This window comes from Sparus aurata, chromosome 2, assembly GCF_900880675.1.
Source record: "Sparus aurata chromosome 2, fSpaAur1.1, whole genome shotgun sequence".
In the NCBI taxonomy this organism is placed as follows: domain Eukaryota; kingdom Metazoa; phylum Chordata; class Actinopteri; order Spariformes; family Sparidae; genus Sparus; species Sparus aurata.
The window spans coordinates 9,140,598-9,164,891 of record NC_044188.1 but is presented as its reverse complement, the minus strand read 5'-3'; the positions used below and the strand labels follow the sequence as shown (position 1 = coordinate 9,164,891).

At 39.5% G+C, this 24,294-nt stretch overlaps 5 protein-coding genes across 5 annotated transcripts; all 5 read right to left on the bottom strand.

Moving 5' to 3' along the window:
• Nucleotides 1–87: 87 nt before the first annotated feature.
• On the bottom strand, nt 88–2,511 carry LOC115571608 (odorant receptor 131-2-like). Its single transcript, XM_030401086.1, has 2 exons — nt 1,593–2,511; nt 88–101 (listed from the first exon to the last, which is right to left on the bottom strand). The coding sequence occupies exons 1-2, from the start codon at nt 2,509–2,511 to the stop codon at nt 88–90; spliced, it is 933 nt and encodes a 310-aa protein (XP_030256946.1).
• A 201-nt stretch (nt 2,512–2,712) lies between these two features.
• On the bottom strand, nt 2,713–5,550 carry LOC115571600 (odorant receptor 131-2-like). Its single transcript, XM_030401072.1, has 2 exons — nt 4,629–5,550; nt 2,713–2,720 (listed from the first exon to the last, which is right to left on the bottom strand). The coding sequence occupies exons 1-2, from the start codon at nt 5,548–5,550 to the stop codon at nt 2,713–2,715; spliced, it is 930 nt and encodes a 309-aa protein (XP_030256932.1).
• Nucleotides 5,551–12,766: 7,216 nt separating this feature from the next.
• Nucleotides 12,767–13,958, bottom strand: LOC115571590 (odorant receptor 131-2-like). Its single transcript, XM_030401062.1, has 2 exons — nt 13,038–13,958; nt 12,767–12,799 (listed from the first exon to the last, which is right to left on the bottom strand). Exons 1-2 carry the CDS (start codon nt 13,956–13,958, stop codon nt 12,767–12,769), a joined length of 954 nt encoding a protein of 317 aa, XP_030256922.1.
• Nucleotides 13,959–16,460: 2,502 nt separating this feature from the next.
• On the bottom strand, nt 16,461–17,390 carry LOC115571584 (odorant receptor 131-2-like). Its single transcript, XM_030401052.1, has one exon. The coding sequence runs from the start codon at nt 17,388–17,390 to the stop codon at nt 16,461–16,463; it is 930 nt and encodes a 309-aa protein (XP_030256912.1).
• A 4,233-nt stretch (nt 17,391–21,623) lies between these two features.
• Nucleotides 21,624–22,580, bottom strand: LOC115571556 (odorant receptor 131-2-like). Its single transcript, XM_030401005.1, has one exon. The coding sequence runs from the start codon at nt 22,578–22,580 to the stop codon at nt 21,624–21,626; it is 957 nt and encodes a 318-aa protein (XP_030256865.1).
• Nucleotides 22,581–24,294: the final 1,714 nt, after the last annotated feature.

Sequence of the window (24,294 nt, the reverse complement as noted above, 5' to 3'; positions counted from 1 at the left end):
CCGAGATCCATTATAGCTGGGTTTCTGAACTTTATTGTGAAACAAAAGGTGCTGCTGCAGGCTTGGTCGTGAGTAAAGATAAAACCACTATAAGACTAGACCTGTGACGAATAATGACAAAAGACACTTAGAGACCGGACTGGTGATGAATAATAATAATAATAATAATAATAATAATAATAGAAAATAATAACAATAGAAAGAAAGAAACATTATGAGACTAGACTTGTGAAGAATAAAAAAAAAGAGAGACATTATGAGACTGGACTTGTGACGAAGAATAAAAAAAGGAAAGAGACAATATGAGACTGGTCCTGCTGGGAAGTAAGTTTGGCACTACAAGATCAGACCAGGAAGGAGTTAAAATGGGGATATGAAACAAGATGAAACGGGATCTTCGTTTAACAGATTCAGGAACAAAGGCCATGTATAATATTGTTTCAAATATGTGTGTAACATATACAAAAGTAAAATATACATTCAAATACCATACATTCATTGTTCACTTCAATGGAGTTGCGCAGTCCTCTCAGTCTCATATTACTGAATATAATATCTTTACTTAAATAATTTGCAAATAAAACACTCACAGTATTTTCTGTCTGGGGGAGAGAAACATCAGAGGATCAATACCAGTCTCAAATCTGTGTATTAAAAATGGAACAATACAGTAAGCAGGTGGTATGGATTTAAAGAGACAAAAAAAACCTGTAGAAAATTTGTGGATCTGCTTTATTTGAAAAGTTTACAAGTGTTATCAGTTTGTACATTTACAAAAATGTACATATCAACACTCTAATTTTGCCATAAGGGGAAATGTAACTATACTTTACAAATTGTACAGCATAGTCCAAATAAAAAAAATGTTTTTTAACATTTAATGTTTTTCAAAGTAATATAATGCTACTCATATAGTGTAATGAAGTGAACTTGAAGAATGTCCATTTCTGGACCACAAGGTAAACTGCTTCAATCTGTCCTGCTTAAAGACAGTCCATTTTATATTTGAATGAATTAGAAACTGAGTATTTCATTGTTGTAGGGAAGTTCTGGCAAAGCCTAAACTTATCCTGTGTGTTAAAAAAAGTCAGCACCTTCACTAGTTGTTTATCCTTGTGGTGAACATGGGAAAAACAAAAACTTCATAGTTTGTTCGTATTGCAGTGTCAATATGTAGATGAAAAAATGACCACAGATATTTTGGGTTGCAACATTGAAGTGTATCGTACTGTATACATCAGGAGCTCTATCATGATATTTTTTTCAGAAGACATTTTTCAATATTATGATGTTCTGATTTTATGAAGCAAATGGTCTGAGTCTGTTCCCTGCAGCTCCTTAGGTGACATCTCACTCCTTTTTCATGTTCCATTACTGAAATTCCTGCAACAATTTAAACTAATCCACTATCAAATGATGCAGAAGAAGTGAGAGAAAAATGACAGGTGTAAGTATGTTATTAGTCGGGGTCTTGTTACAATAAACCAGTTAGAAATAAAAGAAAATGTCATGTCAAGGTGAGTTGCAACCATAGTGAGTCACTTCTTTTTAAGTGCATTGTACATTTTGTCTGTTAAAAACTACTAGTCTACCTTGCAAAATATTGGTTTTATACGAGTCAAAGAATGCATACTTTTTCAATGCATGAAAAAAATGATCATCCCTGAGCCCATATATCAGAGGACTCAGACATTTTGGAGTAAGATAAAACAATACATAGTTAAAGAACCTTACATTGACAAATAAACTTAAATTAATCTGAAATACATAATTCTCTATGAATGGGGTCCATAGCTGGATGAGACAGAGCAGCAGCTGGAAACCATGAAGAATTACTGTTCTGAGACCTTTCCATGTTAACTTTTCATTGTCTCCGGATGCCATTTTGGCCACTTTCATTATTTTAACATAACAGAATGCAATGATGATAACCATGATCAAGAAGTAAAACTGTTGTACAGTTGACCTGATATGACCCTGCCATCTGTGCAAAATGTACATCTGCGGAGAGCATATCTTGTGTTGTTTGTAGAAGCTCAGAGAGGCTGATGCAAAGAAAGAGGAAAAAACAGCAATGCAGGGTAAAGAGCTGAGGCCGTGAATGATGAGGATGCAATTCACATGGATGCGTTGGGAGCACAGCTCTGCATGGCGCAGAGGCATGCAAATGGCAACATATCGCTCCAAGGTCATTGCTGTCAGAGTAACTGGTGTGACCATTGAATACAGAATCAGCACTATAGAAATACAGATACATAACCAAACTTGTATAGTAAAATTAAAATAGGCCAAGAGGTACAGAGTATTAGATATGAGTAATATCAAGCTATCAGACAGTAGTGTAACAGCAAATAAGATGTAGCGTGCAATTGTGTAGAAGGACATCTTGAAAAAGGTTAGGATGAGCAAAAAATTGATGCCAAGAAACATCATGACCAGGACCTGCACAGAAATCACCCGATCATTGATGTGTCTCACCTCACCACCAACCCATGAGCTGTTGTCCTCCATCACTTTTCTAAGCACATTCACAAGTTATTGAGTTAGAGCCAAGTACTAAATCATCATCTGTCAAAAGACAAAGTGATTCTCATCAGAAAAACACCTACTGTCTCCTGCAATGGCACAGTATAGTGGCACTCATTTCCAAAGACAGATGTCTGTTTCAGCCTTTCCTCTGAGTAAAGGCTTTGCATCAAGACTTTATAGGAGTTACTCCACTACAAGGAGAGTAAAAGCTTATTAAAGTTTGCTCACCACGGTGTCATTATCAACACATGCTGCTTGTCCTCTCAGTGGCTATCTGTAGACATATCTAGGTTTTAAGCATCCATTACTGTCAGGGCCCCTGACTGACCCTTATCCTAACCTGACTTGGTATCCACAGTGCAACACTACAGTATATTTATTCATACATTATATTTGCTCAGAGCTGGCCCAAGACTTTATGGGGCCCTAAGCAGAATTTGATTTGGTGCCTCTCACCTCCTCAGCTAAATGCACCACCCTCCTCACCACTGCCAATCTTAAAGGGATATTCCAGTGTAAATTTAATCCATGGTCTAACACACCGTCACACTGAGCAAGATCCCCCCCTCGAAAGATCAAGTTTGGAGACCGCTAGCTTACGTAGTTTTAGCAACCTCAGAAAAAGTCCACATGATAAGAATACATTGCAGTCTATGCCTCCAACAAGAAACCACCTTGAAAAGCCACAAATAATGCTCAGAACAGCACCAAACTTCAGCAACAGTACAAATAGGGTCCCAACACATAGTTCGAGGCATCAAACAGCAGCTAGTTTAGCCGTAATGCTATTGTAAAGTCAACAAAACTCACCACCCTCGGGCAACAGCTTCTTGTTGTGGGGAAGCCCTACGAGTCGATTACCGAGTGCAGTAGAGTTCCACAGCTCAAGGATGAAAATGTATGTACAGTTACTATCAAGAGCGTACGGGGAAAAGAACGGAATTGAGCATTTCTAACTGCACTCAGTAATCGACATGTCGGGCTACCCCACAACAGGAAGCTGTTGCAGGAGAGTGGAGAGGGGTGAGTTTTGTTGACTTTACAATGGCAATATGGCTAAGCTAGCTGCTGTTTGATGCCTCGAACTATGTGCTGGGACTAGAGTTCTCAACAGGTCAGGCCGGCCCAACAAACCCGACTGGACCCGCAGGGGTTGTAATTTTCAGGCCCGTTGAGAACTCTAGCTGGGACTTTATTTGTACTGTTGCTGAAGTTTAGTGCTGTTCTGAGCATTATTTGTGGCTTTTTGGCATTGGTTTCTTGTTGGAGGCATAGACTGCAATGTATTCTTATCGTGTGGACTTTTTCTGAGGTTTCTAAAACTACGTAAGCTAGTGGCCTCCAAACTTGATCTCTCGAGGGGGGGATCTTGCTCGGTGTGACAGTGTGTTAGACCATGCATTGAACTTACACCGGAATATCCCTTTAACTATATATTGACCAGGCTATATCGTTTTTTTCCATTGTACATCTCACACAACCATAAAAAAAAAATCACACAATAAAGAGACAAAAAAAAGAATTGAGAAAATGTGTGGATATACTTTATTTGAAAAGTTTACAAGTTTTATCTGTTTATACATATATTTACATATCAACACTCTAATTTTGCCATGAGATGAAATGTAACTATACTTTCTTTACAAAGTGTACAGCATAGTCCAAATTAAAAAATTGTTGAGCATTTCAAAGTAATTAATGCCACTCATATAGTGAAATTAATTGAACTTGAAGAATGCCCATTTCTGGACCATAGGATAAACTGCTTCAATCTGTTCTGCTTAAAGACATCCCATTTTGTATTTGAATAAATTCGGAACAGTTTGAGTATTTCATTGTTTTAGGGAAGTTCTGGCAAATCCTAAACTTAAACATGTATGCATCTTCACTAGTTGTTTATCCTAGTATGATGCAGAAAAAAGCACTCTCTCTTCTTAGAAGCATACAACACATATGTAAGTATGTTATTAGTCGGGTCTTGTCACAGTAAACCATTTAGAAATAAAAGAAAATGTCATGTCAAGGTGAGTTGCAACCATAGTGAGTCACTTCTTTTTAAGAGTATTGTACATTTTGTCTGTTAAAAACTACTAGTCTACCTTGCAAAATATTGGTTTTATACAAGTCAAAGAATGCATACTTTTTCAGTGCATGAAAAAAATGATCATCCCTGAGCCCATATATCAGAGGACTCAGACATTTTGGAGTAAGATAAAACATTACATAGTTAAAGAACCTTACATTGATGAATAAACTTAAATTAATCTCTAATACATAATTCTCTATGAATGGGGTCCATAGCTGGATGAGACAGAGCAGCAGCTGGAAACCATGAAGTATTACTGTTCTGAGACCTTTCCGTGTTGACTTTTTATTGTCTCCGGATGCCATTTTGGCCACTTTCATCATTTTAACATAACAGAATGCAATGATGATAACCATGATCAAGAAGTAAATCTGTTGTACAGTTGACCTGATATGACCCTGCCATCTGTGCAAAATGTAAATCTGCAGAGAGCATATCTTGTGTTGTTTGTACAAGCTCAGAGAGGCTGATGCAAAGAAAGAGGAAAAAACAGCAATGCAGGGTAAAGAGCTGAGGATGTGAATGATGAGAATGCAATGCACATGGATGCGTTGGGAGCACAGCTCTGCATGGCGCAGAGGCATGCAAATGGCAACATATCGCTCCAAGGTCATTGCTGTCAGAGTAACTGGTGTGACCATTGAATACAGAATCAGCACCATAGAAATACAGATACATGACCAAACTTCTATAGTAAAATTAAAATAGGCTAAGAGGTACAGAGTATTAGATATGAGCAATATCAAGCTATCAGAAAGTAGTGTAACAGCGAATAAGATGTAGCGTAAAATTGTGTAGAAGGACTTCCTCTTGAAAAAGGTTAGAATGAGCAAAAAGTTGATGCTAAGAAACATCATGACCAGGACCTGCACAGAAATCACCCGATCATTGATCTGTCTCACCTCACCACCAACCCATGAGCTGTTGTCCTTCATCACGTTTTTAGGCACATACACAAGTTGTTGAGTTACAGCCAAGTACTAAATCATCATCCGTCAAAAGACAAAGTGATTCCTATCAGAAAAACACCTACTGTCTGCTGCAATGGCACAGTATTGTGGCACTCATTTCCAAAGACAGATGTCTGTTTCAGCCTTTGTTCTGAGCGAAGGTTCTGCATCAAGACTTTATAGGAGTGACTCCACTACAGGGAGAGTAACAGCTAATTAAAGTTTGCTAACCAGTGTCGTCATCAACACATGCTGCTTGTCCTCTCAGTGGCTATCTGCAGACATATCTGGGTTGTAAGCCACCATTACTGTTGTGGCCCCTTACTGACCCTTATCCTAACCTGACATTGTAACCACAGTGCAAAACTACAGTATATGTTCAGAGCTGGCCCAAGATTTTATGGGGCCCTAAGCAGAATTTAATTTGGTGCCTGTTACCTCCACAGCTAAATGCACCACCCTCCTCAGCACCAACATTCTTAACTATATTTTGACCAGGCTACATCGTTTTCTCCATTGTACATCTCACACAACAATAATTATGGCTTACTGGTGAACTGGAAAATAACAAAATAAATCAGCAGACAATGCATTCACTGTCAACAAATTAACTATTTTAACATGAAATGTGCAAAAGTGCAAAACAGTCAACTACAAATAAATTGTTTCTGATAAAATAATGAATGTGGAGTATGTAAAATGTGAGTTAAATGAAAGTGTAAAAAATGAATACAACAGTATGAAATAAATTAAATAGAAATGTAAATAATGACATAAAATTAACTGGGTGAAATGGAAACTGTGCAGTAATGATTAAACTGTTTATCTGTTATTCTAAAATTTAATTTCACAAGGAGTGATTGAAACAGACAAGGTTTTAAGGGATTCAGGACCAAAGGTCATGTGTCAAATCGCTTCAAATTTGTGTGTAACATATACAAAAGTAAAATATACATCAAAATACCATACATTCAATGTTCACTTCAACAGAGTTATTCAGTCCTCTCAGTCTCATGTTACTGAATATAATATCTTCACTTCAATAATTTGGGAATAAAATACTCACAGTATTTTCTGTCTGGGGAGAGAAACACCAGAGCATCAATACCAGTCTCATATCTGTGTATTTAATATGTAACAATACAGTAAGCAGGTGATATGGATTTAAAGAGACAAACAAATGTGTGGATCTACTTTATTTGAAAAGTTTACAAGTGTTATCAGTTTGTACATTTACAAAGATTTACATATCAACACTGTAATTTTGCCAGAGGGGTAAATGTGACTAAACTTTACAAAGTGTACAGCATAGTCCACATTTTTAAAATGTTAAGCATTTAAAAGTAATTAATGCCACTCCTAGAGTGAAATGAAGTGAACTTGAAGAATGCCAATTTCTGGACCATAAGGCAAACTGCTTCAGTCTATTCTGCTTATAGACAGTCCATTTTATATTTGAATGAATTAGGAACTGTTTGAGTATTTCATTGTTTTAGGGAAGTTCTGGCAAATCCTAAACTTATCCTGTTTTTTAAAAAGTCAGCATTTTCAATAGTTGTTTATCCTTGTGGTGAACATGGGAAAAACAAAAACTTCATAGTTTGTTTGTATTGCAGTGTCAGGATGTAGATGAAAGAATGACTACAGATATTTTGGGTTGCAACATTTAAGTGTATCGTACAGTATACATCAGGTGCTCTATCAGGATATTTTTTTTAGAAGGCATTTTTTGTAAAAAAAAAAAAAAAAAATTAAAAAAGACAGTGGTTCAGTATAATAGAATATATTGTATTGATAAAGAAGTAAAGCAGTAGGCTGATTGGCATCTTTCAATATTTCTGAGACGAAGTTTGATCTGATTTCTTTTTTTTCTTTTTTTTTATATTTCTTTGGCCTTTTATGGCTTTATTGATAGTACAGCTGAAGATATGACAGGAAACAGGGAGAGTGACACGCAGCAAAGGGACCCAGGCCGGGAGTCGAACCCGGGTCCGCTGCAGAGCCTCGGCACATGGGACACACTCTCTACCAACTGAGCTAAATGGCGCCCCATTTGATCTGATTTCATGCAGCAAATCTGAGTCTGTCCCCTGCAGCTGCTTAGGTGACAGCTCACTGCTTTTTCATGTTCTATTACTGAAATTCCTGCAATATTTCAAACTAATCCACTGTGAAATGATGCAGAAAAAAGGCCCTGTCTCTTTCTTAGAAGCATACAACACAGATGTAAGTATGTTATTAGTTGGGTCTTCTTACAATAAACCAGCTAGAAATAAAAGAAAATGTCAAGGTGAGTTGCAACCATAGTGAGTCACTTCTTTTTAAGTGCATTGTACATTTTGTCTGTTAAAAACTGTTAGTCTACCTTGCAAAATATTGGTTGCATACAAGGCAAGGCAAGGCAAGGCAAGGCAAGTTTATTTGTATAGCACAATTCAGACACAAGGCAACTCAAAGTGCTTTACAGGCACACACAAATTACATTAAAAGACAAACATTTCATTTAAAAGACATTAAAAATTGCATTATAAAAAAAAAAAAAAAAAAAAAAAACTCAGAGTAATAATGCAGTTCAAAGACTTGAATTGCTTCAGTTAAAAGCAGTGGCAAAAAGAAATGTTTTAAGTCTTGATTTAAAAGAGGTGAGTGTTGGAGCAGACCTGCAATTTTCAGGGAGTTTGTTCCAAATATGTGGCGCATAGTAACTGAAAGCTGCTTCTCCATGTTTACTTCTGACTCTGGGGACTGAAAGCAGACCGGTACCTGACGATCTCAGAGGTCTGGATGGTTCATAACGCGGCAGCAGATCAGAAATGTATTTTGGCCCGAAACCATTCAATGCTTTATAAACCAACAACAGGACTTTGAAATCTATTCTTTGATAGACAGGAAGCCAGTGTAAAGATCTAAGAACTGGAGTGATGTGATCTACTTTTTTGGTTCTTGTTAGGACTCGAGCAGCAGCGTTCTGAATCAGCTGCAGCTGTCTGATGGAGTTTTGAGGGAGTCCTGTAAGGACACCATTACAGTAGTCGAGTCTGCTGAAGTTAAATGCGTGAACAAGTTTCTCTAAATCCTGCCGAGACATAAGCCCTCTTATCCTGGATATATTCTTAAGGTGATAGTAGGCTGACTTTGTAACTGTCTTAATATGGCTGCTGAAATTCATGTCTGAGTCCACAGTCACACCAAGGTTTCTGACTTGGTCTGTAGTTTTCAACATTACAGACTGAAGCTGAGCAGAGACTTTAAGTCGTTCTTCCTTGGATCCAAAAACAATTATTTCAGTCTTATCTTTGTTTAACTGAAGAAAACTCTGACACATCCAATCATTGATTTGTTCAATGCATCTACTCAGGGTATGTATGGGATTATAGTCCCCTGGTGATATGGTTATGTAAATTTGTGTGTCATCTGCATAACTATGGTAGCAAATTTCATTGTTTTCCATTATTTGAGCTAGAGGGAGCATGTAAATGTTGAATAGTAGAGGCCCCAGAATGGAGCCCTGGGGTACTCCGCTTGTCATTTTCATCCGTTCAGATGTGTAGTCACCAATAGACACAAAGTAACCTCTCTCATTTAGATAAGATTTAAACCACTTTAGTGTTGTACCAGAGAGTCCAACCCAGTTTTCCAGTCGGTCCAGTAGTATATTATGGTCGACTGTGTCAAACGCAGCACTGAGATCCAGTAATACTAAGACTGAGATTTTTCCGCTGTCTGTGTTTGAATGAATGTCGTTGAAGACCTTAACAAGGGCCGTCTCAGTGCTGTGATGTGGTCGAAATCCTGATTGGAAAGCATCAAAACAGCCATTTGTTATTAAGTAATTGTTCAGCTGTTGAAAGACAGCTTTTTCAATTATTTTACTTAAAATTGGGAGGTTTGAAATGGGCCTATAGTTATTCATTACTAATGTGTCTAGAGTTCTCTTCTTCAGGAGTGGTTTAATGACTGCTGTCTTAATGGCTTGGGGGAAGACACCTGAGAGAAGAGATGTGTTAACAATCTGTAGCAGGTCTGGAATCATGCAGTCTGAAACTTTTTTGAAGAACCCTGCTGGTAAAATATCCAGGCTGCAGGAGGAAGACTTCAAATGCTGTATAATGTCTTGAAGGTTTTTGTCATTAATTGGATCAAATTGTGTCAGGGTATTAGAGTTGGGTTTAGGTGGACAAAACGACAACACACCTCCAGTACCTGGTAGAGTGGCACTGACCGCTTGTCTAATGTTCTGAATTTTGGCAGTGAAGAATGATGCAAATTCATTACAGGCCCTGGTAGACAGATGTTCAGCTGCTACTGGCACAGGAGGGTTTGTTAACCTGTCGACAGTAGCAAACAAGGCATGAGCATTATTTTTGTTCTTGGTGATAATGTCTGAGAAGAAGGACTGCCTTGACTTTTTTAATTCTAAATTAAAAATGTAAAGTCTCTCTTTATAAATGTCAAAATGAACCTGGAGATTTGTTTTTCGCCACCTGCGCTCAGCTTTTCGACATTCCCTTTTTTCCATCTTGACAAGCGTGGCGTTTCTCCAAGGAGATTTTTTCTTACCAGAGACCACCTTCACTTTAGTGGGTGCAATGGCATTCATGACATTTGTAATTTTGGAATTGAAATGAAGTACAAGGTCATTGACAGAGAACCTAGAGAGGGGTGGTGTGGAAGAGAAAGCATCAATGAATATGTCACCAGTGTTTTCAGTGATGTATCGCTTTGAGACAACCTGAGTTTGAACATTTGTGTGCACTGATATATCACTCTCAAAGAAAACACAGTAATGGTCAGAGAGAGCGACATCAGATACCAGAACCTTAGAAATGTTCAGACCCTTTGAGATAACTAAGTCCAGGATGTGGCCCCTGTTGTGTGTGGGTTGTGTCACATGCTGAGTGAGTCCAAAGTTATCAAGGACACAGCACAGTTCTTTAGTCCATCTGTCCTCAGGCTTGTCGACATGGATGTTAAAGTCACCAACAATTAACACACAATCAAAGTCAGTGCAGATAAGAGATAGTAACTCAACAAGGTCATCAAAGAAATATGTGCAGTATTTAGGTGGCCTGTAGATGTTTAGAAATATAGCTCGAGAAGATGAGTTTACCTGAAGAGCAACATATTCAAAAGAAGTAAAACTTCCATAAAACATCTGCTTGCATTTGAGTAACTCATTAAACAAAATACTAACACCTCCTCCTTTTTTATGCATTCTAGTTTCACTTATGAAAGAGAAATTTGGAGGACTGGATTCAATGTGAACAGCTGCACTGTTATCCTGGTCTAACCAAGTTTCAGTTAAAAACATAAAAGTAAGATTGTGTTTGATGATAAAGTCATGTATTAAAAAAGATTTTCCTGCTAGAGATCTGATGTTTAATAGAGCTACAGTTACAGTATCAAAACCAACTGTGCAGTTTTTTGCGACAGTTAGTGGCTGACGAGGAATGGGAGCTAAATTGAATGGATTGGCAGATTTAGTCCCGCATTTCCTATTTCTCAACAAATTCACAATTTTTCTATTACCTGTAATCACAGGAATTGAGGAGGCAGCCTGAACTCCAGGGGGCCCTGGCTTTTCTCGGGGGAAAACAGTAGTGATATCAACTTCATAGCCCGGACCCGGCACATATCAGTAAGCGTTAATTGTACTGTCAGCATGGACAGGATGTACTTCGCTGTTTTCAGACTGTAGAGGCCAAAGATTATTCAGAGGGGGCGGAGGGGCACGATGACGTTTTGGCGATGGTGGTTTCAAGCGTGGCAGATTTGGGCGGGGTGTGAGTCTGAGTCCAACATTGACCAGCTTTTTCATCTCATCCGTGAAATCGAGGAGGGGGGAAGAGGGGGAGAGGCTGAGGCTGAGGCTGGCTGGAGAGGGCGGAGAGTTGGTTGGGGTTGGTGGAGAGTGGATGTTCCCTCTTGTTGCGACTGGGGAGGACTCCTCCTTGCGGAGCGAAGATGGCAGCAAGGACTCCTCCTCCTGGCACAGCTGACTTGTCTGTTCGAAGCTTATCTCAGGCACAAGTATTTCTCCTTCCAAGGGCTGTCTTATCAGTTGTTTTAGTTTGTTTTGCCTGGTGTCCTTGAAGGGAGGAACTGGTGTGTGGTGCACAGAGTAGAATATGTTGGAGGTTAACAACCTTACTCCTGACTTGTTAAGGCAGAATCCATCTGCCTTAAAGAGGTGTCTGCGTTCCCAGAAAATGTTAAAATTGTCAATAAAGTTCACCGATTGAGCGGCACATGTAGCTTTGAGCCATCTGTTCAACATCAACAACCTGCTGAATCTCTCATCACCTCTACGGACAGTTGGTAGAGGGCCACTGACAAACACCACAGTATCGAGAGATCTGACTTTGTTCAACAGATCAGCGAAGTCTTGTTTCAATACCTCAGATTGTTGTTTCACAACATCACAGGCCCCTGTGTGTAAGATGAGAGATTTCACTGTTGGATGTTCAGCGACAATGTCCAGAATTTTTTCTGAGACGTCAGAGACCATATCGTTGGTAAAACAGAGTACTTTGGTGTTCTTCTTGCTGCAAAAGCTGTTTACCTCCTTCACAGCAACATCACCCACAATCAGTGTTTGTGGTCCAGTCATTAGCTCTTTCTGTGGTCTTTTACTTTTGAATTTGGTCTCATAACTCTCCTTGTTCATTGACGGAGAGCTTGCACGGTCTTGATAAAGTGGAGCAAATCTGTTCTCCAGTTGTATTTTTGTTATTTGCGTAGGTACGCTCTTACTTTTTGTTTTCACCGTTGTCCACGGTTGTTTCCGCTTTGGTACGGGCGTTGAGGAGGCACTCTTTTCAGAGGAAAGTGCAGGCCAACCAGTTGCATCACAGATCTCAGGACGCTGGGCTCTGTCTGTTACTCGTTCTCCCAAAAATGATTTAACTTTAGGCTTTGCTCCAAGAGTATTCCAGCAGGGATGATTGTTCCTGGGCTTTTTATCCAGTCCCCTGAACTCCTGTTTTGTCGAGTCATTGTCGGGGCTAATTAGCCGTGTGTTAGCAGGCTCTTGTCTGCTGTTTTGATTCCATGGGAGAGTAGTTTCGTTCCCAGATAGTCCATTCACTTCCACATTTACTTCTATCCGGTGGATCTTGGTTTCCAGCTCAGCAATTTTCTGTAGGATGTTCTGAAGGTTCAGGTCAACAAGAGGCATTTTGGTGCTAGTTAGCTTTAGCTGCTAATAGGCTTGTGCTACTTCGAAGGCCTCGTTCTGAAAGTGCGGAGTTCGGAAGAAAAATTTTTAAAAAAGTGAAATAAGGCAGCAGCAGTCAGTTAATTGTTGTCCCAGTGGTTTGTAAATATCCAGGAGTTGCTGCCTGTAATCTTTCAGTGAAGAAAAATAATAACAGTGGAAAAAATAGCAAGCAGAAGCGAGAGCAAGCAGAAAAGCGTCTGCACCCAAGCAGATACAGGAGGTAAAAAAGCCAAAGACGACAAGTCAAACATACATCTTTGTCGTCTTTGACATACAAGTCAAAGACGACATACTTTTTCAATGCATGAAAAAACGCATCATCCCTGAGCCCATATATCAGAGGACTCAGACATTTTGGAGTAAGATAAAACAATACATAGTTAAAGAACCTTACATTGATGAATAAATTTAAATTAATCTGAAATACATAATTCTCTATGAATGGGGTCCATAGCTGGATGAGACAGAGCAGCAGCTGGAAACCATGAAGTATTACTGTTTTGAGCCCTTTCCATGTTGACTTTTTATTGTCTCCGGATGCCATTTTGGCCACTTTCATTATTTCAACATAACAGAATGCAATGATGGTAACCATAATCAAGAAGTAAATCTGTTGTACAGTTGACCATAAGTGACCCTGCCATCTGTGCAAAATGTACATCTGCAGAGAGCATATTTTGTGTTGTTTGTAGAAGCTCAGAGAGGCTGATGCAAAGAAAGAGGAAAAAAAAACAATGCAGGGTAAAGAGCTGAGGCTGTGAATGATGAGGATGCAATGCACATGGATGTGTTGGGAGCACAGCTCTGCATGGCGCAGAGGCATGCAAATGGCAACATATCGCTCCAAGGTCATTGCTGTCAGAGTAACTGGTGTAACCATCGTATACAGAATCAGCACTGTAGAAATATTGATGCATAACCAAACTTGTATAGTGAAATTAAAATAGGCTAAGAGGTACAGAGTATTAGATATGAGTAATATCAAGCTATCAGACAGTAGTGTAATAGCGAATAAGATGTAGCGTGCAATTGTGTAGAAGGACTTCCTCTTGAAAAAGGTTAGAATGAGCAAAAAGTTGATGCTAAGAAACATCATGACCAGGACCTGCACAGAAATCACCCGATCATTGATCTGTCTCACCTCACCATCAACCCATGAGCTGTTGTCCTCCATCACGTTTCTAGGCACATACACAAGTTGTTGAGTTACAGCCAAGTGCTAAATCATCATCCGTCAAAAGACAAAGGGATTCTCATCACAAAAACACCTACTGTTTCCTGCAGTGGCACAGTATTGTGGCTATCATTTCCAAAGACAGATGTCTTTTCCAGCCTTTGTTCTGAGCAAATTTTCTGCATGAAGACTTTATAGGAGTGACTCCACTGCAAGGAGAGTAACAGCTAATCAAACTTTGCTCATCACAGCGCGTCATTGACACTTTCTGCCTGTCCTCTCAGTGGCTATCTGTAGACATATCTGGGTTGTAAAAAGTGTTACTCAAAAAAGTAATATATTACACATTACACATTACTCTCAAAAATAGTAATGCCTTACATTACATGATTACCTTCTCGTGAAGGCCTGGTCAGGTTGCATGTGCACAACAGATAAGAGGGAATCAAGATGGCTGACTCTGCTTTGCCAACAGTGTGTATAAATTATTTGTATAGAGTGAAAATTGTGGGAACTTAATCAAGATTAAGAGAAATGTTCTAGAATTTGTTCCCACTCCTCGCCACTGTAGTGATGATGTCACCCATTTTTCTGCTATACACACCTGTTATAAAATCTTAGACAACAAGGCCTCAAAGAGGAGTGGGTTTGAGCTCATTCCACCAGGACCTCCCATTAGGGGCTTTGATGTATTTTTGTGAATGTTTCACTGCGGGATTACTCAACTTTGTACATCAGGCACACAAAATGATACAGGCACCCATCCAAATTGTGCAGCACATGATCACTTATTTTTGAGTGTTTGTGAATGGTTTTAAAATATTACTACAATCACACGACTTTGAGCCAATAACGCACCACATGATTGGTGTTGTCGTTTGTTGCCGATATGAAAGTCACTTTAGTTCTGCGTGTACAGGGAATCAGATTGGATATTAATTAGCCCAATATAATCACAAACATTCTCACAAGGTCGTAAGTTTGCATAGGGACGATAGGGATAAGTCACAACAAAAGTTTCGGAAAGACAGTGTTGTCTCTACCAATATTTTGATATATTTTAATAAAAAATGTTTTATTTACATAATGCATTGAATATAGTATTTTCGTAAACTAATTCGTAGTACAAGTAGCACATGTAGAGAACTGTTTTCCCAACGTGCCCTCTCATTGCAATCTTCAGTGTAACCTGCAAGGCAACACGTTTAGAAATGCTGCCATTTGGTAGGCTGAAGGGTTATCATGTTCTTAGCACATTGAAGTGTCAAAGCCCCTCTCATCACATCTCGTGAAGAAGACGCGCTGTATGGTAGAACTGCTGCAAGATAGCTGGACTGATGGTAAGATATCAGGCTGAGGAAATCATGAAATTAAATCCTCACATCAGTATTTCATTTGGTCTCAACATTTTTGCCCATGTTTCTGCTTTGTAGACAGAAAACGCCACTGAAAAAGAAAAGAGAAGCTATTTCACCACCCAGAGAGAAAGTAGTAGCCTAGCTGCTAGGCTGTTGTTAGTTAGCTAAATACCCGCACAATGCAAGCCTCCTAGCCTAACATTAACACTCAGTCTACTATGGAAAAGTCTTATTAAGGTATTGGTGCAGTGAACGTATGGTAGTAGTAAAGCTAACTGACTGTGGGTTCTGTAATGTTTGCCAGTCGATTTGAAGACAGCGGGATGTGGTCCCACACAAATGCAAACATGCTAGCCTTCCATAATATCACCAGTCTTCTACTGTGTAAAACATAACTGGTGTTAAGTATAAGTTGCAAGGGTAGTAATAAAGCTGTGTCCCCTCTAGTCTTTCAACCAATGTAAGCAGTAACAAGGGTTAAACTAGTGAGTAACTGGCTAGTAACTATGAATCACTACACACAGGAAAAACAGCAGCATGAAACTACAAATGTAAAGCAGGCTGATGATGAATCAGGAACAGAGTTTCAGGTGAGGTGTTGACAATGTCAATTAGCAATTTTGTTTGGAATAAAGATGGCATGAGCATTGCAGTTCTTTGTTTTAGGATGCCTGGCAGTTGTAACCTATGAATCTCATCATCATGCTGGTTATTTTAAAAATAAATGTTGGATTTGCATAATTAAAGGTGCCAAGATGTTTTTCATCAAATGTTACCAGAATGTTATTTCTTATAAGTTTGATATGTATAATGGATATAAAAATGACATTTTATTTACTGATGCATTACTTTGCAATACATTCAGGAAACTCAGAAATCCAGTATGAAGTGCAGGTTGAGGAAGCAACAGCAGGACCGTCAGGGCTTCAGGTGAGGTCTTAAAAAAGGGAGATAGGTTGCTGGGCAGTGTCCCTACCAAAGTGAGACCAAACTTACGCCCTTGCATTCTCATGAGGGGCAAATGCCAAGTTGCCCCCCAAAAGATCTATTGAATCATTTCAGAGACATTTCTATGTAAAATGACAACATAGTTAAAGTGAGAGGCATGTTAAACCTTTTATTTTATAAGCATAACATCATTATGTTAAAAATCCAATGTTTTTTTAATCAAGCCACAGAAAGCGTAGTATTTCAGTGCATGAAAGAACATTTCGTCCCTAAGACCATAAATGAGAGGGCTCAGACATCTCGGAGCAAGAATAAAAGTAATGTAGTTGAAATACCTGACATTGATATATAACAGAAAATTAGTCTGAAGTAGAGCAGCTTCTATGAATGGACACCACAGCTGGATGAGACAGAGCAGCAGCTGGAAGCCATGAAGAATTACTGTTCTGAGACCTTTCCATGTTGACTTTGTATTCTCTCCGGATGCAGCTTTGGACACTTTCATTATTTTAACATAACACAATACAATAATGCTCACCATAACTAAGAAGTAGAACTGACTGATAGCTGATCGAAGATGACCCTGCCACTTTTCAAAGATGAATATTTCCACGGAGCATACATTTTTCTGAATGTAGAAACCATGGGTTGCAGATTTAAAGAAAATGGACAGAACAGCAATGCAAGGTAAACAACTAATGCTGTGAATGAAGAGGATACAGTGCATACAGCTGCGTGTGGAGCACAGCACTGAGTGTCGCAGGGGCAGGCAAATGGCCACATAGCGCTCCAGGGTCATTGCTGTCAGAGTGACTGGTGTTAAATAAGTGTAGAGAGACAAAATCATATATATAACGAGACAAAACCACATTTGTATGGTAACATGAAAATAGCTGAAAATGAGTAGGATATCAGTCACAAGTAGATACAGACAATCAGACAGTAGTGTCATAGCAAATAAGATGTAGTGCATGGTTGAGTAGAAGTAATCCTTCATAAAAAATGTCATGATTAGCAAAGAGTTGATGCAAAGAAAGACAAACACCAGAACCTGAACAAAAATGACCCGACCACTGATGTTCTTCAGAGAGGATTCTCCATCATTCAGTGAGTTATTACCTGCCATATATCCTGAAATATCAAGGGTTTAGACACTTCCACAGCTCTTTCAGCCAAAAGACAGTTTCAAAATTCAAAAACTCATATATCTGTCATCTAAAATATTTGTATAAGCAATATGCCCAGATTTTCTGTTGCACAACACAGCAACAATTTCAACTTCAACAACCTCACAGGTGTGATTGCTGGACTTTTAGATGACTAACACAAACATGACACACATCAGTATAATATCACATACATTGCACTTAAAATGCATTTGACAGAAACACATCAAAAGGACAAATGGCATAAACCATCAGCTTAACAAAACATCCCTGCATCAATATGGAGTTGTTGCACAGAGTCCCATAGATAAACATCTTCTGTTGAGCTCTGTGTGGCCCTCTGAGAGAGGGCTGTGTATGAGGACTTTATAAGAGTAAATATGATGAAACTAACCACAGTGTGGTCATCATCAACTGTTGCTGCCAACTCACCTCAATGACTATACTGAATATAGTTATTCACTTTGTGTTTCAGAGATGTTTTCCAACAAATATTAAAACTTCTCATATGACACACATTATGTACACATGAGGTTGGAGGTTTAATTATGAATATGTTTTCTGTTGGATGACCAAAGCAAACAGTTGACAGATGTCAAGGGTTTAAATCTAGCTGTAGCAGTCAACAGCCTCTCCTCGAAGGCATTTGTAGTGTTGCATTGATTTTACACATAAACAGTGATGGAATTAATTGGGTTATGGCCGGCCCATGTAAGAAGTGAACTAAGCGGTTTGCTTGGGTTTACAGGTTGATGGGAGGGAGTCATGCTATGCGGGGTCGAGGGGAAGTCTGAACAACTGAGTATTAAGTCGCTTACGGAAGATGGAGAGTGAATCCGCTGTCCTGACATTGGTCAGGAGTTCATTCCACCACTGATGTGTCAGAACAGTTGCTTGGGTTGACAGGTTGATAAATATAATTTCTTTGTTTGTGCGATATGTTTTATCAGTGGTAATCATACAAAAGAAAAACAACATACTTTGTTATTATTTTAACTGTCTGGCAAATCATACTACTGGTTAAATCATTTCTGCACAAGTTCCATTTCACCCAATTAATTTGACATCTATCAGGCATAACATTATGACCACTGACAGGTGAATTGAATCTCTTCATCATGGCACCTGTTAGTGGGTGGGCTATATTAGGCAGCAAGTGAACATGTTGTCCTCAAAGTTGATGTGTTAGAAGTAGGGAAAATGGGCAAGCGTAAGGATTTGAGCTAGTTCGACAATGGCCAAATTGTGATGGCTAGACGACTGGGTCAAAGCACTCAAAAACTACAGCTCTTGAGGGGGGTTCCCATTCTGCAGTGGTCAGTATCTATCAAAAGTGGTCCAAGGAAGGAACAGTGGTGAGCCAGCGACGGGGTCATTGGCGGCCAAGGCTCATTGATGCAAGTGAGGGAGTGAAGGCTGGCCCATGCGGACCGATCCAACAGACGTTCAATTGCTGAAGAAGTTAATGCTGGTTCATATAGAAAGTTGTTCAAATACACAGCACATTGCAGTTTGTTGCGTATGAGGCTGAATAGCCGCAGACCAGTCAGGGTGCCCATGGTGACCCCTGTCCGCAACTGAAAGCGGCAACAATGGGCATGTGAGCATCAGAAGTAGACCATGGAGCAATGTAGGAAGGTGTCCTGGTCTGATGATTCATGTTTTCTTTTACATCACGTAGATGGCCGTTGGTGTGTACATTGCTTACCTGGGAAACACATGGCACCAGGATGCACTATGAGAAGAAGGCAAGCCAGCAGAGACAGTGTGATGCTTCGGGCAATGTTCTGCTGGAAAACCTTGGGTCCTGCCATCCTTGTGGATGTTACTTTGACACACACCAGCTACCTCAACATTGTTGCAGACCATGTACACCCTTTCATGGAAACCATATTCCATGATGGCTGTGGCCTCTTTCAGCAGGATAATGCGCCATGCCACAAAGCAAAAATGGTTCAGGAATGGTTTTAAGGGGGGACAACAACGAGTTTGAGGTGTTGACTTGGCCTCCAAATTCCTAAGATCTCAATCCAATCAAGCATCTGTGGGGTGTGCTGGACAAACAAGTCCGATGCATGGAGGCCCCACCTCTCAAGTCTTAAAGGATACAATATTAGACAGGTGGTCATAATGTTATGCCTAATTGGTGTATGTCGTTATTTAAGTTTCTATCTATTTTTTTTCATATTGTTATATATATTTTTATTTTAACATTTGCATTTTACTAACATGTTACTTACTTAAAAAAAAATTATCAAATTTTTTTATGAGAAACAATTTTTTTTGTAGTTGACTGTTCTGCACTTTTGCTTTTTTCATATTAAGATAGTTGTTGTAGTAAATGCATTGTCTGCTGGTTTATTTTATTGCTTTCCAGCTCACCAGTAAGCCATGATAATGGTTGTGTGAGATGTACAATGGACAAACAATGGACCTTGGACAGTCTATAGTTAGTATTGGTGGTGCTGAGGTGAGTGGTGCCTTCAGCTGGGGGCCCATAAAGGCTCTTGTACACCGATGGAGAAGCACCGGGGTTGGCCGGCCAGGAGTGTCGACTGGCAACCACTTCCAGGTGTCGGCAGTGCTGCCCACGTAGAAACAATGGCAGGTGTCGGCTGGGAAGCCGAGTGTGAAACACTGGCAGGAGGCAACTGGACCCCGGATGGAGAAAAAATGGGATTCATCCCCCAGATCACCGACTGAGAAACACAGGGGATGGTTGATCGCACCGCCGACTGGGAACTACTGCCAGAGGATGGCTTCATGATGGCACACATGACGCCACATTACCTCGCTGATTTGCCACCTGGGCCCATCCAATTAATCCACCTCAGTCTCATCAACCTAACCACCTGTGTCTCATTAAGTCAACCACCAACTTATGCCAACTTATATAGGCAAGCCAAACCATTTCACCCGTTCGTCCCAAGTTTCCTTAACCCTCCACCTAAGACCTTTTCCTAGATGGTTCCCCCACTCTGCAACCCAACTCAAACCCCCCTCTTCATCCACCAACCTCGACCCCCGTACTTCATCCACCAACCTTGACCCCTCTTTCTTTCATCTACCAACCCCGACCCCCCTTCTTTCATCTATCAACCTCAACCCCACTTTCCATCGCCCACCGATTTCGACCCGCTTCCCTCACCCAACAAACCTGACCCTCCTTCCCTATCCTTCCCAATTCTTCTATCAATTTAAATAAACTACCATAACACTCAGTCATTACAGTCTCATGTTACTCATACTTACTCATATAATGTCTTAACTTCAATATTTTTGGATAAAAAACTCACAGTATTTTCTTTCTGGGGGAGATTAACATCATAGGATCAACAATAGTCTCATAGCTGTGTATTGAATGTTTAAGGATACAGTAAGCGGTTGGTATGCATTTAAAGATTAAAAAAGAAAACTATCGAAAATATCTGGATTTACTTTATTTGAGGAGTTCAAAGGTGTTATCAGTTTGTACATTTACAAAGATTTACATATCAACACTGGACTACAATGCAAGGCTGTAATCTGTTGTGCTTATAGACGGTCCATTTTGTATTTGAATAAAGTAGGAACAGCTTAAGTATATATATTTTTTTTATGGAAGTTAAGGAAAATCCTAAAATTATTCTGTGTGGTAAATATAGTTAGCATCACCACTAGTTGCTTATCTTTATGGTGAACATGGAAAACTACTAGAACATCACAGTTTGTTGGTACTGCAGTGTCAGGATGTATGTGAAAGAACTATGATAGACATCTTGGCTTGCGACATTGAAGTGTATCATATTGTAAATTCCCGTCCTCCATCACAATATAATTTCCAGAAGGATTTTTTAAAGTGGTACAATATGATAGAATATATAGTTTTGATAAAGAAGTGAGGCAATAGGCTAATTGGCCTCTTTCAATCTTTCTGTGAGCAACCTTTACCTGATTTTATGCAGCACATGGCCTGAGTTTGTACCCTGCAGCTCCTTATGTGATTTCGCACTGCTTTTTCATGTTCCCCATTACTGAACTTCCTGCAATATTTAAAATTGATCCACTGCATAAAAAGGCAGAAAACGAGTGTTGTCTTGTTCTAAGAAGCATACAACACAGATGTAACATCACAACTGTCACAACTATTTAAGTTTGTTGTTAGTAGAGCTTGTTACAGTAAATCAGTTAGAAATAAAACTTTCTTTACATTCTCATGTTAAAGTGAATTGCAACCCCAGTGAGTCACTATTCATACGGTGTCTTTTATACAAAGCAAAGAAGGCATAGTTTTTCAGTGCATGAAAAAACTGATCATCCCTGAGCCCATATATCAGGGGACTCAGACATTTTGGAGTAAGATAAAACAATGCATAGTTAAAGAACCTAACATTAATAAACAAACTTGAATTAATCTGAAATACATAATTCTCTATAAATGGGGTCCATAAATGGATGAGACAGAGCAGCAGCTGGAAACCATGAAGAATTACTGTTTTGAGACCTTTCCGTGTTGACTTTTTATTGTCTCCGGATGCCGTTTTGGCCACTTTCATTATTTCAACATAACAGAATACAATGATGATAACCATAATCAAGAAGTAAAACTGTTGTATAGTTGACCTGATATGACCCTGCCATCGATGCAAAATATACATCTGCATAGCGCATATCCTGTGTTGTTTGTACAAGCTAAGAGAGGCTGACGCAAAGAAAAAGGAAAAAACAGCAATGCAGGGTAAAGAGCTGAGGCCGTGAATTATGAGGATGCAATGCAAATGGATGTGTTGGGAGCACAGCTCTGCATGGCGCAGAGGCATGCAAATGGCAACATATCGCTCCAAGGTCATTGCTGTCAGAGTAACTGGTGTGACCATCGAATACAGAATCAGCACTGTAGAAATACTAATACATAACCAAACTTGCATGGTAAAATTAAAATAGGCCAAGAGGAAAAGAATGTTAGATATAAGTAATATCAAGCTATCAGACAATAGTGTAACAGCAAATAAGATGTAGCGTGCAATTGTGTAGAAGGACTTCTTCTTAAAAAAGGTTAGGATGAGCAAAAAGTTGATGCCAAGAAACATCATGACCAGGAGCTGCACAGAAATCACCCGATCATTGATCTGTCTCACCTCACCATCAACCCATGAGCTGTTGTCCTCCATCACTTTTCAATGCACATACACAAGTTTTTGTGTTACTGCCAAGTGTTAAAACCTCATCCATCAGAAGACCGAGTGATTCTCATCAGAAAAACACCATTTGCAATGTCTCCGCATTGAGGAACGCTTTAAGAAGACAGATGTCTGTTTCAGCCTTTGTTCTGAGCAAAGGTTCTGCATGAAGACTTTAAAGGAGCGACTCTACTACAAGGAGAGCAACAGCTAATTGAAGTTTGCTCACCACAGTGATGTCATTGCCACTTTCTGCTTGTCCTCTCAGAGGCTATCTGGAGACATATCTGGGTAGTAAGCCACAATTACGGTCTTGGCCTCTGACTGACCCTTATCCTAACCTGACTCGTAAGCCACAGTGCAGTAAGTTATATATATTTATACACAATATAATTCATTTCCTTTCAAATTTTCATGAAGTGGCTTTGTGGATCAAGAAAAGCACTATATAAATAAAATAAAATCCCTCTTTAACTTGTTTTGCCAAGACTTTTTTCCCAACAGGGGAAGTTGAAGGAAAATTAATGAATTGATGAAAACAAGAACACCTCATTTGTTTTTCAGCATGATGTCTTTACCTGCCGCCAATTTCTCATGGAGGCCTGGGGTCCGTTTCACAAAGCAGGTTTAGTGAAAACTCTGAGTCTGTTAACCCTGAAATGAGGGAAACTCTGAGTTTTCCGTTTCATAAAGGGATGTAACTCAAACCAGAGAAAGAGGGGTAACTCTAGCCTGTTTCACAGAGAGAGGTAACTTAAGCTCTCGGTCAGTTACCATGGTAACATACTCTATGAACCTAACCTGGTCAGGACCAGGTTTCTCTCAACAAACCTCGAGTTTCTCTCTGTCTCCGCCTTCTTTCAGCCACACACGGTATTTGATTTCCTCATTCATTCAGTCAGCAGGCGAGTTTTGGCGTAGTATAGTTCTGCCGTCTGTTTTTTGAAAAGAAAATCATTGCAAAAATCATTCAGTCGACCTACACTGGAAGTTATATTAGGTGGCGACTATTTCACTACCATGGCATGTCCTTATGATAATGATCCCGTGGATGAAGGTGCAGCATTACTGCGCAGAGAATTAAATATTCGTCGGGAGATGATTATCAGACCGCGCATAGATCTTCTTGCTTACAATTATCTTTTTGAGCGGTACCGTTTCACGTCACAGTCCATCATTTACATACACAACCTGATCCGTCCTTACATTTCCAACATTACCAGCCGAAGTCATGCTCTCACATCCCAGCAGATATTGTGTGTTGCGCTGCGTTTTTTTTTTTGCAAATGGGAGTTTTTTATACAACGTCGGAGATGCAGAGCACTTGAGCAAGGCAACTGTATGCAGAGCGGTCAGAAAAGTGTGCCTCGCCCTGAAACAGCTACTACCCATCTTTATCATGTTCAGCTCCTCTGCCTCCGTTAGAGGTGGTGGTGCTGGGCCACCACCCGTTTTACGGGCATCTGCTTTCTTTCTGTTGGCTGAGTAGAAGTCTGTGTTAGTTTAAATAGGATTAATTATTTAACAGAGCATAATATAGATGAGAAGACATTTATCTGTGTGAAAACAGCATTATGTTGGGGATAAAACAACTGTACAGTCAAACAGCCACTTAATATTTACTTTACAATGTAAAACATGATCAGAATGAGGTACCCCCGTGAGATTATGCCGAGGTCTAATGTTTTTATGTTTCATCTTAAGC